The sequence below is a fragment of the Globicephala melas genome, chromosome 2 (genome assembly GCF_963455315.2).
Source record: "Globicephala melas chromosome 2, mGloMel1.2, whole genome shotgun sequence".
In the NCBI taxonomy this organism is placed as follows: domain Eukaryota; kingdom Metazoa; phylum Chordata; class Mammalia; order Artiodactyla; family Delphinidae; genus Globicephala; species Globicephala melas.
In genome coordinates, this window is record NC_083315.2 from 56,695,390 (window position 1) to 56,708,635 (window position 13,246).

General features: G+C 54.0%; 1 protein-coding gene across 1 annotated transcript in view; it reads left to right on the forward strand.

Moving 5' to 3' along the window:
• Positions 1 to 2,780: 2,780 nt before the first annotated feature.
• ADAMTS7 (ADAM metallopeptidase with thrombospondin type 1 motif 7) overlaps positions 2,781 to 13,246 on the forward strand; it is a 56,705-nt gene continuing 46,239 nt past the window's right edge. Inside the window, exons 1-3 of the mRNA XM_060293536.1 lie at positions 2,781 to 2,880; positions 10,608 to 10,963; positions 12,869 to 13,034. Of these exons, the coding sequence (XP_060149519.1) occupies positions 2,781 to 2,880; positions 10,608 to 10,963; positions 12,869 to 13,034 (622 nt within the window). The remainder of the gene's footprint in view (positions 2,881 to 10,607; positions 10,964 to 12,868; positions 13,035 to 13,246) is intronic.

The following is a 13,246-nucleotide window of genomic DNA, read 5'->3' on the forward strand; positions in this document are numbered from 1 at the left end:
CTTCTAGGTTGCCTTTCAGAAAATCCTCTACTCTGTGTTTGGCCCTGGCGGCTCACCAAAGGATCGAGGACAGCAGGTTGTGGTGCTGGCCGGGGAGGACTGTGTGTCCCCTCCCCAGATCCTCTCCATCTTTGGGGCTTACTGTGCTGGGGGTTGGGATCACAAAAGAAAGAAGACATGGCCTGAGAGTCTCACAGCGTGGTGGGGTGGACAGACACATAAACAGACAAGAGCAGTGCAGTGTGATTCGTGCCATGATGGGGGTGGCAAAGGGTGCTCTGGGGACCCTGAGAAGGGAGTGCGGGAAGACTTGCTGGGAGAGGTAACATATAAGCTGAGCCTGAAAGGACAGGTCTCAGATGCACCAAGTGTGTGCCCATCTCTTCCCTTTTACCTTCACATGCCTGGTAAATGTCACCTCTTCAGGAAGGCCCTCCTTGACTGACCCCTTGGAAAGTAGACTCTCTAGCCTCCCAGTATTATTTTCTTCATAGCCCCTCTCAGCAGCTGGTCTTGTTTATACCTGTCTACTAGCTTGTGGCCTGTGGCTCTCCTCCAGAGTGAGAGTTCCAGAGACTGTGATCCTCTCATTCACTGCTGTGGCCCCCGTGAATACCCAACACTTGTGGGGTGAAGAGGAGGTTTGCCAGGCAGACGAGGGTAGAGTTGAGGAGTGGGGAGGGGGAGGGCACCTCTAGAATACATCGGGCAGGTCAAGGTGACAAGGACTGAAAAGGGTCCTATGGCTCTGGCACCAGGGTGGAAGATGGTGGAGGGGGTGAGTCTGAGGTGCAGATGGGAGGAGGAGAAATCTAGATAACGCCCTGGAGAAGTTACACTGAGAAAGGGAGCAGAGATGTGTGGTGGGAACTAGAGGGACCACTTGTTCATGGATGGGTATAATCACGATCTTTAATAGGAGGGAGACCAGAATGTTTTTAGACTAAGGGTCAGGAACCAATGGAGACCAAGGAAAGAGGGGAACCCCTAGAGCAAGATCCTAGGTGAGGAGGACGAGGAGAGGGGAGGGGAGCACAAAGGCCTGGTGGAAGCCTTTGTCTCTGACCGCTGGAAGGTGCCTGGTCCATTGCATTCAGAGGGAGGGGAAATGCATGGGTGCCAGTTACAGATGCTTGGTGCACAGGATGGGGGTGTGGGGGACAGGATGTGGTGGTCTGAACTGTCCCTGTCACTGGCAGCAAGGCCAACTGCTGTTAGGGGCAGGGGAGAAACGGAAAGTGGTTGGGTAGGGGCTGGGGGTCGAGCAGTGAGTATAGCTAGGGAGGGAAGTAGGTGAAGCCAGGAGGGGCAGGTAGGTGGGGGGGAGAGGCAGGTGACAAGAGGCGAGTAAGGAAAATACGTAGTGTGATTGTGAATGTTCAGGGAGGGTGGGGAAGACATCAGGGTGTGGTGTGAGAGTGGGGCATCTGATCTTCAGATTTCAGAGTGGGCAGGTGGGGATGACGTAGCCCAGGCTGTGGCGGTGAGGGCTGGTGGCTAAAGTGCAGGGAAGGGTCATTAGAGATGAGGAGGTCAAGGAACTCTGTAGCCACATGCTACATGGGTCCCCCAGGAGGGCAGCAGGGCTTGGGGTGAAGGAGCCAGAGGGAGCTTCCAGGAATGAGGGGAAGTGCATGTGAGATTGAACAGGGAGGAGGTATGTGGGCAGCAGAAGGCAGGGGGGTGGCTACACAAAGGCTGGCCAGGGGAAGAAAGCGGGCCACCACTGTCCTGAGGAACAAGAGGTCGACCAGGTTTAGTGAAGCAGGAGGTGGAGGGTGGGAGTGCTCCTTGACAGGGGCGGGGGCTCCTGGGAGCATCGGGGGAGGGAGCAGGAAGCCAGGATCAGGGCTGCGGCCACGGAAGGACAGATGGCCTGTGTTTGCAGTGGAGGATGTGAGGCTGGGGTTGGCTGGCCTCCAAGCTCCCAGGGGGCCCCTGCTGAGAGTCTGTGGGCTCCAGCCCGTGGGCCGAATGCTTTGCTTCCCTCCAGGCAAACACACTTGGAAAGGAGTCTGGACATGAGGAATTGAGAGACCCCGCCCCTCGTGGGAAACAGCTGCCCACTTGGGAAGAGTCTGGGCCTCTCTCTCCACCTGGCTTTCGAGACCCTGGACCCTCGGGAGGCCTCCGTGTCCCTTTTCCTCAGAAGGGCAGGCCTGCCTAGCCCAGGGAGCACACCGGAGGGCGCCTCCTCGAGCACAGTTTAGGGACAAGGCAGAAATTCCAGAAATTCCAGATTCTTTGGGGGGCCTTGGGGGGCTCAGGTCGGGAGGGGCCTGCTCGGCTCCACCGCCAGAGGGAGCCCTCGGCCCGGTGGGCGGCCAAGCGGCCGTCTGGGGGCGCTACCAGCTCCCTGCCCCAGCTCCGCCCTAGAGCGGTGGGCCGCCGGCACCGGCCCCGAGTGGCCCGCGAGGGCGGGGCCAGGGCGGGGCGAGGCCGAGCCGGAGCTGAAGGGCGGGCCGGGGGCGGGGGAAGGAGCCCGAGGGGCGGGGCGGGGGCCGGCGACTTCTCTCCCTCCCTCCCTCCCTTTCTTTCTTTCTCTCTTTCTCACTCTCCGGTCTTTTCTTTGCCTCCGCTGCCGGCCGAGGGGGCGGGCTCTGCAGCCTTTGTTGCCAGCGGACTGAGCGTAGCCGCCCGCCGGGCCGGAGTCCGGGCCCGGGACGCCGGGAGCTGCACGCGGGTCGGGCATGTCCTGAGCCGGACCCGGGACCGGGCAGCGAGCGGACGAGACGAAGAGTGTGCGCGCGGGATCGCCCGGCGGCCGCCCGGCACCGGCCATGCCCGGCGGCCCGAATCCCCGCAGCCCCGCGCTGCTGCTGCGCCCACTCCTCCTGTTCCTCTGCGCTCTGGCGCGCGGCGCCCACGGATCTGTACCAGGTGGGTGGTCGCCCTGCCCCGGCCGGCCGGCCGGCCCTGCCACCCCTCCCCGCTTCCCCAGCCTCGGTTTAGCCCCTTCTCACCTCTGCAAGACCCTGTGCCCGCCAGGTTCTGCCTGGAGCTGTCGCGCCCCCTGGTGTTAGTGACAGGGGTGGGGTTGGGGCCGCGAAACCGCGCCTCCAGGGAGCCTTCCCTGGCCCCCGACTCCGTTACCCACCTTGCCTGTAGCCGGAAAGAGCCTCTTAGACGCTCTTCGGGCTCCAGTTTCCCCACCTCGGGTACCGCAGAGCGCGTCTGACTCTCCCGGGGATCTCTCGTCGGAGGAACTGGACGGAGCGTGGCTTACACGCGATGGATTCAGCTTCTCGCCCTCCTCAGTGCGCCTCGTCTGGAAAGCAGGCTGGCCAGGGTGCTGCGGACGAGGGCTCGGGGTCGCAGGTCTACGCGGTCCCCCGCCGCGCTCCCGCCCCGGCCCCTACCCACCGCCTCTAGGTGCCTACCGGCCCTCGGCGGCTCCCCGGGCCGGGTCTCCCGCGGTCCTTGCGCTTCCTGCCTCCCCCTCCCCCAAGTGTGAAGGCGCCTGGAGTGGAGCGGGGAGAAGGAGCTTCTTTCCCCAGCCCTGGGCTTGGCTCTCCCCGCCCCGGCCGGCTGGCCTCCGACGAGCCTCTGGCCAGTGTCCAGAATCTTGCTCCGCCGCCGTCCGCCGCCGACCGCCGCCGACCGCCGGGCCGCGGAGCTCCTGGAGCGTCCGGAGTAGACGGCCTGGGAATTTAGGAACAGAGGGTGTAGAGGACCCCTGGCCTGCCCCTCAGGGAGCTCCTGGTCTGATGGGGGCGGGTCGAGTAGTGGGGAGAGCCGTTCTGGCGAGGCAGACGGGAAGGCTTTGTAGGAGAGGAGGGGCCTGAGCTTGGAGGGACTGGAAGGATGGATGAACTTTGGACGGGCTGGAAGGGTGCGTGTTGGGGGTGGGGGTGCATCCCGGCCGGGCTTGGTGGAGGGAGGTGGCTAGATTAGGCCTGCGTGCTGGGCCTGGGGGAGACCTGCTTCCCCAGCAGAGGGATTGCGGTTGTGAGGCTAGAAAAGCATATGGGCCGGAACGTAGGGGACATTTAAACCAGATCTTAGAGGTCGGGGGAGCCGTTGAGGGGAGCAGCTGATGAAGGCAGTGTTTTAGGGGGGAGGCTCCCTATCTAGCAGCAATGTGTAGGGGATAGAGCAAACATCTAATGCCATGTGCCAGGCTCCCTAGTTCTTACTTCTCATCAGCTCCACAACAACTCTGCAAGGTGTGTGATGGAAAGTCCTTTTATAAATGAGGAAAGAGGTTCAGAGAGGAGAGTGACCTGCTGGTTTGGACTCCTGGGCTACTTGGGTAAAGCCTGTGTTTTCCTTCTGTCCAGAGCTGGGGACCCATGAGGAAGAACCAGGTGATGGAGATGAGGGAGCAGGAAAGTGGTTACCCCAAGGAACTGCCCCTGAGCCTGAACTTGGGTCCAGGCCCCCTGGCAGCTGTGGGAGAAACGTGGGGTGGGGGAGTCCCCTGTGGTCAGGGTCCTCTTTACTTCTACTGCAGACCAGACACATGTATGAGGTTGCCCATTTTGTTAAATGGGGATAATGGTACCTACCTCCAAGGGTTTTTGTGAGAATTAAGTGAGATGCTAAATGTGATTGTTTTGCACAGAGCAGAGAGCCTACCACGTGGTGGCCGTGATTTTTATTAATCTGCCAGGCAGACCCAGTAAGATCAGGGAGTCCTTGGTGTGTCCTGTAACTTGAACCTGCCATTTGGGGTGGAGCGAGGCAGGCACCCCTCCTATCTAATCTGGGTCCCCCTTCAAGGTGAGTGTCTGTCTCTAGTACTCCCATTGATACGTAGCATGGGGCTCTCCCCAGTCTGCTCCCGATCAGGATGCCTGATCCTGAGGCTGTTGAGCTTCGTCATTTTCTTTGGACTTGCCTGGGGGATGTAGACCAGGGCCCCTGCCCACTGAATGCTACCTTCTTTCAGGCCAGAGAACTTACCTTGGTCTCACTTTTAGGAAAATGTGACAAACCAAGGACTTGTTAGGATTGCTGGGACTGGAGCAAGGGCCATCAAAACACTGTATCACACATGTGAGCTCTATGTGTGTGTGCAAGTGAGGCAAGTGAGGACAGACTCAAGGAGGAGGGTGTGTGTGTCACACACACACACACACACACACACACACACCCTGGTTATTTTTTCTCTTTGGCATGAACTGTGGGTCATTTGAAGGGCTGGATTGTAACTCAGGTACTCGATAAGGAGGTGAGAGTAAACACCATGTTGGCATTTCTTTGGGAAAAGCGCCAAAGTGACAGTTCTGTCACCTAGGGGTGATATTCAAAGTATTCAACACCCATTGTGGCAGGAACTCTGTCCAGTCACACCCTGGCAGGACAGTCTCAGCCATAAACCACGAGTAGTCCCTGCTCCCATCCTGCTGTAGATTTAGCTCTGTTGGCTCAGCTCTGATGCACCCACAAACCAGAGACTGGAACCTGCAATTACCCTTTGCTGGCACTGGGTGGTGGTAGGTTCAGCCATCACTGTTGCTACCAGGGGTCAGCTGTCGGAGACGTTGAAAGAATTGTTTATTTTTTAACTCACTCTGTCCTCATTTAAAAATATTTTAATGGCAAAACGATACAAATTGACTATTGAAAATGAATGCAGAACAAAACAAGAAGATGAAAATTATTGCAGTAAAAGTGGTAACATCCTGTAAGTATTTTTAAATTTTTGATTAAAAAATATTTTATTACACCATTAGGCAAAGAGATAAAACAGGTTTTTCAAGAAATAGCTAAGTATACCTTAGAACTTCTCTTGCTAATTTTCAGTCATAACTTAGTTCACATTTGCTATATGTTATCTCCTGTACTAAGCACTTACGTATTAACTCATTGAATTCTTACACAACCTAAGGTACGATTATGATCATACCCATTTTACAGATGGAAGGACCGAGACTGTGTGGTTGAGTAATTTACCCATGGCCTCACAGCTGTAGGTGGCAGAGCTGCAAATTCAAACCCAGGCACTCTGTCTCTAGAGCACATTAATTCTAATGCCTTTCACCTGCAGCATATTTCTACTTAGCCTCATTACATTTTTGAACTTAAGAGGATGCTTCTTTATAAATCACTTGAATTTCTGTCTTGCAATAATTTCCCAAGGTCTGGAGCAGGGATTGTCAACAGGACCGCATGACCCCGAGGTCATGGATCCCTCCCCAGGGACACTGTTGAGCTCTTGGAGCCATTTCTCCCCAGTGGTTCCGATTCCCCAGCCACATACATACTCCCCTCTCCCACCCACACATGTTTGAGGACACTGCTGTTGCCTAGAAGTATGCCATGTAGCTTTCGTTTTTCTGGTATACTGAGCACTTCATGGCCGGTTAGCCTCAGCACTCCCAGACCTTCAGCTTGTCTTCAGCAGCGTTGGCTGTGACGGTTCATGCCCTGGGAACTGCTGTTAATACTCATCTAAAACAAAGCCTTGGAGTGTGGCTGTTGTCTTATTCTCTGTCTATTTGCCCTGTGACCCTCCTTAAGTTTTCTGACCTGGATTCTCCGAGCAGTTGAGGAAACTGAGGCTCAGCAAGATTCAGTGACTGTCTAGGCCACACAACTATGAAGTGGCCAAGTGGGCACCTGAACCTGGGTCTTCCTATGTTTAAAGCCCATACTTTTGACAGTGCATTATTTTGTCACTCCATTGTCTCTCATTTCACAAAACACACACCTGGGCCAAGCTTCTTACTGCTTGTTCCCCTCACCCCTGGCTTTTTCCTACTTCTCTGGGGGTCTACCACATGGTGTCCACCACCAAGATGCCCTCCCCATCTTCACGCTTAAATACATACCTGTATGTCAAGGGACATTTCACATGTGCCCCTTTAACGAAGATTTTCTTCATCCCTGTCCATCTGTGGGGTATCCCCTCCCCTCTCTTGGACCTTCTCAGCACTGTGTGGGGGGTAAGGATCACGAGTGCCCTGCACCCATTTCTCTATTCTGAGGGATGGACCAGGCAGGTAACATAACAAGGCTGGTGGGAAGACATTTTTCTCGAAACATGGGGCTTCTTGGCCCACCCCTTGTTTTCCCATTTTTGTTAGAGATGCAGTTCTTTACTGAATGAAAGACAAGTGTGAAGCTGAGGGCAAAGCTATATTTAGCTACAGTGTTGAGAACACCATAGGGAGTGGTAGAGACTGAGGCAGATGGGGGAGCACAGGCCCTCTCTAAAGGGCCACTTTTGACAAGTGTGAATTTAGGCCTGACAGGGATGGATGATAAGACTTTAAGCTGAAAATGGAGATTTTTATACAAAATTATGTGATTTTTTTAAACACTAGCAACTGATTAAATACTTTCCAACATTTTTGCCAGCCCAACAAACCACGCCACCCCCCCCCCAAGTCAATACACTGACAAACAAAAAAACAGGTCTGCCGGCTGTGGTTGTGGAGTTGCCATCCCAAATGCCCTTATTAGGGTGTCAGAGCAAGAAGTCTCCTTCAATTATCCAGCCCAGTGGCTTTCAAATGCCATCCCTGAAATGGTTACAACAGAATCCCCAGAAGGTTTAGAAAAATACAGAAAAAAAATACAGATTCTGGGGCCTCAGAGCCCTGGACCTATGGAATCGGAATCTCTGGGCTGGGTCCTGCACAGCTGCAGTTTTTCAGAGCTCTCCAGGTACTGCCGATGTTCAGCCAGGTTCACTTCCAGCGAGGAATTTCCTAACTTCCCTGATGATCACAGTCTCCTGAGGCTCTTGGTAAAAACACAGCTTCCAATGGACTTGAGGACACAGGGAGGGGGAAGGGGAAGCTGGGACGAAGTGAGAGAGTGGCATGGACTTATATACACTACCAAATGTAAAATAGACAGCTAGTGGGAAGCAGCTGCATAGCACAGGGAGATCAGCTCGGTGCTTTGTGACCACCTAGAGGGGTGGGATAGGGAGGGTGGGAGGGAGACGCAAGAGGGAGGAGATATGGGGATATATGTATACGTATAGCTGATTCACTTTATTATACAGCAGAAACTAACACACCATTGTAAAGCAATTGTACTCCAATAAAGATGTTAAAAAAATTTTTTAACAAACCCCACAGCTTCCCAGTCCTGTTTCCTGGAGATGCTGATTCAGTGGGTCTGGGGCAGGGCCTGGGAATTTGTTTTTAACAAATTCTCATCTGAGATGTCTGGAAAATCCTTGCACTGGTGCTTTCCTGAAACTCAGAGACAGGGAAAATTTGTCCAGAGCCACACGGCAAGTCAGCCCAGCCCACCCTGCCTCGCTCGAGCATGCTCTTAGAGGACCATGCCCTGATGGCTGGCCTGCTGGGGCAGTTGTGGGCCGCGGGGGATGTCCTCAGCAGGGGGGCACACCACTGGCGTGTGCAGGGCGCTTTATACGTGGTTTGACAGGAGACAGATTGCAGGGCAGTTTGGGTTTCTGCGGCCTGGCCTGGATGGAGCTTCAGGCTGGGCTTGGCTTCCCTTCCAGCCCCAGCAGTGGCCACACAGAGAGCCCTGTGGGACAGCTGCAGGGCACTCAGGCATTCTTGTGGCCTCAAGGGGTTATTGTCACGAGCAGCCAGGATCCCAGGAGCTGAGCATAAAGCCAGTTGATCTGGGCAGGACCTGAAGCTGGGAGACACTTCACATGGGCCAGTTTCCTACCTGTACCTCAGAGCCTGGGAACTGCAGAGAAGGAAAAGGGGGAACAAGAGCACCAGCCCTGGGGTTCCCGCCCACCCCCAGCAGTGCTGCTCTTTTGTGTGTATGTGTCCCCATGAGATTTCTTTTGAAGACTAGGTCTGGTGGCCAAAATAGTTTGAAAAACTTGATCTGGTCCAACTCCTTACGTTGGCGAAGGGGAAACTGAGGCCCAGCAAGGGACGGACTGCTGAATGTAGAACGATGTTACTGAGAGATTGAAGCCATTTGGGAGACTTTATTACTCTCGCTGTGTGGCTTTAAGCCAGTCTCTGCACTTCTCTGAATGTCTCTTTGCATTCTCCAGAAACAATCTGGGGACTCTACTGCAGGTGTCCTAACCTGGATCTGCAGCCATAGAGACCTGGGTAGAATTCAGAGGCTCCATGACCTTGGATGGGAATATATTACATCTTTAATTTTTGTAACCTTGAAGTGAAATGTAGCATTTCCTTCAATTATAAATATTAGCAACAAATCACAATAGCGTTAGCAGTATCTGTGATTTTGCTACCAATAGGAAAAGCAAAATATTTTATCTCAATACAGCTGCAGGTATCTTGAAATAAGGTTGACATTTATCACTACTTGTAAATCACCATAGTTGTTAAATTTGCCATTAGATCTTGTTTAGTGCATTAGTAAAGGGGCACATAATTTTACACCTACTTTTTAAATTATTTTGACAACTGTATTTCAATATAATCAATTTCCTTGGTATTTCCTTGGTATATTATTCTTATACATTTAAAAACATTTTTCTGAGAAGGAGTCCATGGCAAAAAAAGGTTAAGAATGAAGCCTTACTGGGAAATCCAAGCAGACTGACTCTGAGAGGATTCTGCAAATGGCAAGGGCCTGAGCAGAAGTTTTGCAGCCCTGGAACATTTTCATTCAAACTCTTAAATGTGAAAGAAATAAACTAGAGCTGCTCCGCTGAAGTGGTAGTGATGAGGGGCTAGGGGGCCCTACCTGCGTGGTCCTTCTCTGACTCCCCATCTCAGGAGACCTGGAGATGTGTGCAGAACCCTCAGGCACTTAAAAAAAAATCCATTAGGCTAATAGTCATACTAATCATACTTGCCATCATGTTCAGTCAGTGGGCCAGGCTATATGTGGAGCAGTTCAGTTCATTTAATCCTCAGCTCCCAAAGTGTAAGTAATTATCCCCATTCTACAGATTGTACACAAACATTTACTGAGAAACTACTAGTTTCCAGATACTCTGGCACTTAAACTCTTCAGCAAAGACTATGAAGATTCTTGCCCTCCTAGAGTTCACACTGGGAGGAGATGGAGAAAGAAAAATAGGAAAAAGAATGAAAATGTTAAGTGATACAGTATGTCAGAAGTGCTATGGGGAAAAATAAAGCAGGGAAGGGGGAATAGGGAGAGCCAGGGAGTTGCAATTTTAAAATAAAGCGAGGAGAGCTTTGAAGAAGGACTTGAAAAGAAGTGAGGGGTTTAGTCAGATGGGACACTGAGGTTCGCGTGTTTCCGGTGGAGGGAATAGCAAAGCGAAATCCTGAGGCAGGAGCATGTCTGACTGAGGAACAGCAAGGAGGCCAGTGGCCGAGGGGAGGGAACTCGGGAAGTGTAGCAGAGATGAGATTGGAGCGGTAACCTTGCCTAAAGCCTCACAGGCCATCGCCATAACTCTATCTCCTGCTGTGTGTGAGCTGGAGGCCACTGCAGGGTTTGGAGCAGAGGAGGGCCATGATCTGACTGATTTGGAACGAATCCCTGTGACTGCTACGCTGAAAGAAGACTAGGGGAGAGGGATGCCACAGGGGCAATCGCGGAAACAGGGAAACCTGTTAAGAGGTTATCCCGATAACCTAGATGGAGCCATCGAGGCACGGAGAGGTGAAATAGCAGAGGTGGTGGGTGTTTGAGTCCTGGCGCTCAGACTTCAGCCGCCCTCTCGGCCGCTCCCCACTCCGGTCCGGCTCTTCTCTCTGCAGAGCACACCGCCGAGGGCCGGGCAGCGTTGGACATCGTGCACCCGGTGCGCGTGGACGCGGGGGGCTCCTTCCTGTCCTACGAGCTGTGGCCGCGCGCGCTGCGTAAGAGGGACGTGTCCGCGCGCCCCGCCGCGCCCGCCTTCTACGAGCTGCAGTACCGTGGCCGGGAGCTGCGCTTCAACCTGACAGCCAATTCGCACCTGCTGGCGCCCGGCTTCGTGAGCGAGACTCGGCGGCGCGGCGGCCTCGGCCGCGCGCACATCCGGGCCCACGCCCCCGCCTGCCACCTGCTCGGCGAGGTGCAGGACCCTGAGCTCGAGGGTGGCCTGGCAGCCATCAGCGCCTGCGACGGCCTGGTGAGTGTGCGCAGGGTGCGCTGGCGGGACGCAGGGCTGCCCCCGGCCTGGCCACGGACCTGCTGCTAACTTCGGCCTGTTGGCTTTTCGTCTCCCAGCCTCAGTATTCACACCTGTAAAATGGGGTGGACAACGCAGGCCTCTTTGTTCTCTAGCAGTTCTCAAACTTTAATGTGAGCCAGAGTCACCCAGGCCTTGTTAAAAACCCAGTGTACCTTGCGGGGGGGGGCGGGGGGGGCGGGTAGCAAAATCTGAATTTCTGGCAATTTCTCAGATAATGTTGAAGCTGCAGGTCCAGACACCCCACTTTGAGAACCACTGTTTGTGGTGTGTGTAGACTAACTTAGAAAGCAGCTGAATCCCTCTTCTTTGGGGGATCAGTTATGACTTTGTTTCCCTCCGCGCCCCCCACCCCTTAGGCTGCTATTCTCCAGGACAGGCTTCCTCACCTTTACCTTGCCTCAGGGGGTGATGAGAGCAGGCCTCAACCTCCAGGTTTTTCTGGGTTGAGGTAATGCTGGCTACTGCCTGCAGCCCTCATTGCCTCCCTCTGCTTGAGTGCCCAGTTAGAGCAGCTCCACTCCAAGCAGGATAGGGCCCCTTTCTGCTCCCGGCTCCCAAGCGTGGGGTGTGGGAGGAGTTGGAGGGTTGCACATTCTCAGCCATCCACTGTTGGTGGGGGGGAGCCTCAGCTCAGATTGCTCAGGAAAAGCCATGGGCTGTGGCAGGGCAGGGCCTAATACAGCCCACCTCACAGGCTCTAGGGTATCTGGGCCTTTGAGAGCCCATATGCCTGGGAAAGTCTCTCATTTACCCAGCCTGTGCCCCTCCCTTTCCATATAGTTGATTAATTTTGTTGAGCCTGAGCGACAGGTGCATCATTCCCACTTTACAAATGAGGAAGCAGGCTCAGAGAACTTGCCCAAGGTCACCCAGGTATCCAGTGGTGGAGTCTGCATTCAACCCAGGCCTCCAGCCCCTAGAGCTGATGAGGCACTGTCTAGCGCTCCAGGTTCTCTGGCCCTGAGTGACGCAACTGGCCGACTTGGAGCCAGGGAGGGAGGTCCAAGGGAGGTAAAACCTTCTTCCGTGTTGGAGTCCTGAGCTTCCCCAGGAGGTGGTGGGCTGCTCAAAGATACTTACCAAGGCCCCTCCTTCCTCTGGCCTCTCTGAATACCAGCGGACATGACCAAGACATCCCTGCCAGCTTTCCTTCTCTGGCAGACCCTGGGACCAGGGACAAGGATGTCCTCGTGGCAGTGGGCATCTCTGTGGACATCTCGTTAGATTCGGAAGCAGACCCATTTCTTTCTTTCTTTCTTTCTGTGATGAAATTTCTTTCTTTTTATTGAGATATCATTGAAATATTAGTTTCAGACAACAGTTTGACACCTATGTGTTGTGAAATGATCACAATAAGTCTAGTTACAAATTTATGTACATGTAGTTTTTTTTCTTGTGATGAGAACTTTTAAGATTTTTCTTTGCAACTTCCAAATACACAATACAGTATTAACTGTAGTCACCATGCTGTACATTACATCCCCAGGACTTTTTTTTTCTTCTTGATGTTAAGCTTTTAATTGTAATTCCTGCTTTTCTTTGGGGACGCAGGAGATGCAGACCCACTTCTTGCTTCTTATGGGCTAAGGGGCAGGGTGCGAGCAGCTTGCTAGGCTGGTGGCTCCTGAGCTTAGCCTAGAAGCCTTTGGCTGGGTGAAGCTGTAAGGAAGGACATTCCAGGCAGAGGGTACAAAGTGAACAGAGGCCCAGAGGGAGGAAAGCACACTGTGTCAGGGTCAGTTGGGGTGGTGGGCTCCGCTGGGCAGGACAGGCCTCTGGGATGGGTGGGAAGAGCAGCTGAGTGCCAGCCCTCCCCAAGTGACCCTGGTGCTTCTTTCCCAGAAAGGTGTGTTCCAGCTCTCCAACGAGGACTACTTCATTGAGCCCCTGGATGGTGTCCCAGCCCGCCCTGGCCGCGCCCAGCCACACGTGGTATACAAGCGCCAAGCCCCTGAGAGGTGGGCAGAGCCGGGGGACCCCAGGGCTCCAGGCACCTGTGGGGTGAAAGGTATGCTTCTCTGCTACCAGCTCTGGGGTAGGGGATGGGTCTGGGGACATGGAGGGGCCTTCTAGAAACCTCTGTCAACACCTCCATGCCCAGCTCCTTTTAGACCAAAGGGACACAGACCGACAGACACATCAGCATAGCCTGTGCCCTCCAAACATGCCACGGGCCTGAGGCCTCTGCCCCTCAGGCCTGCCCCCGCTCATGCCCTGGAC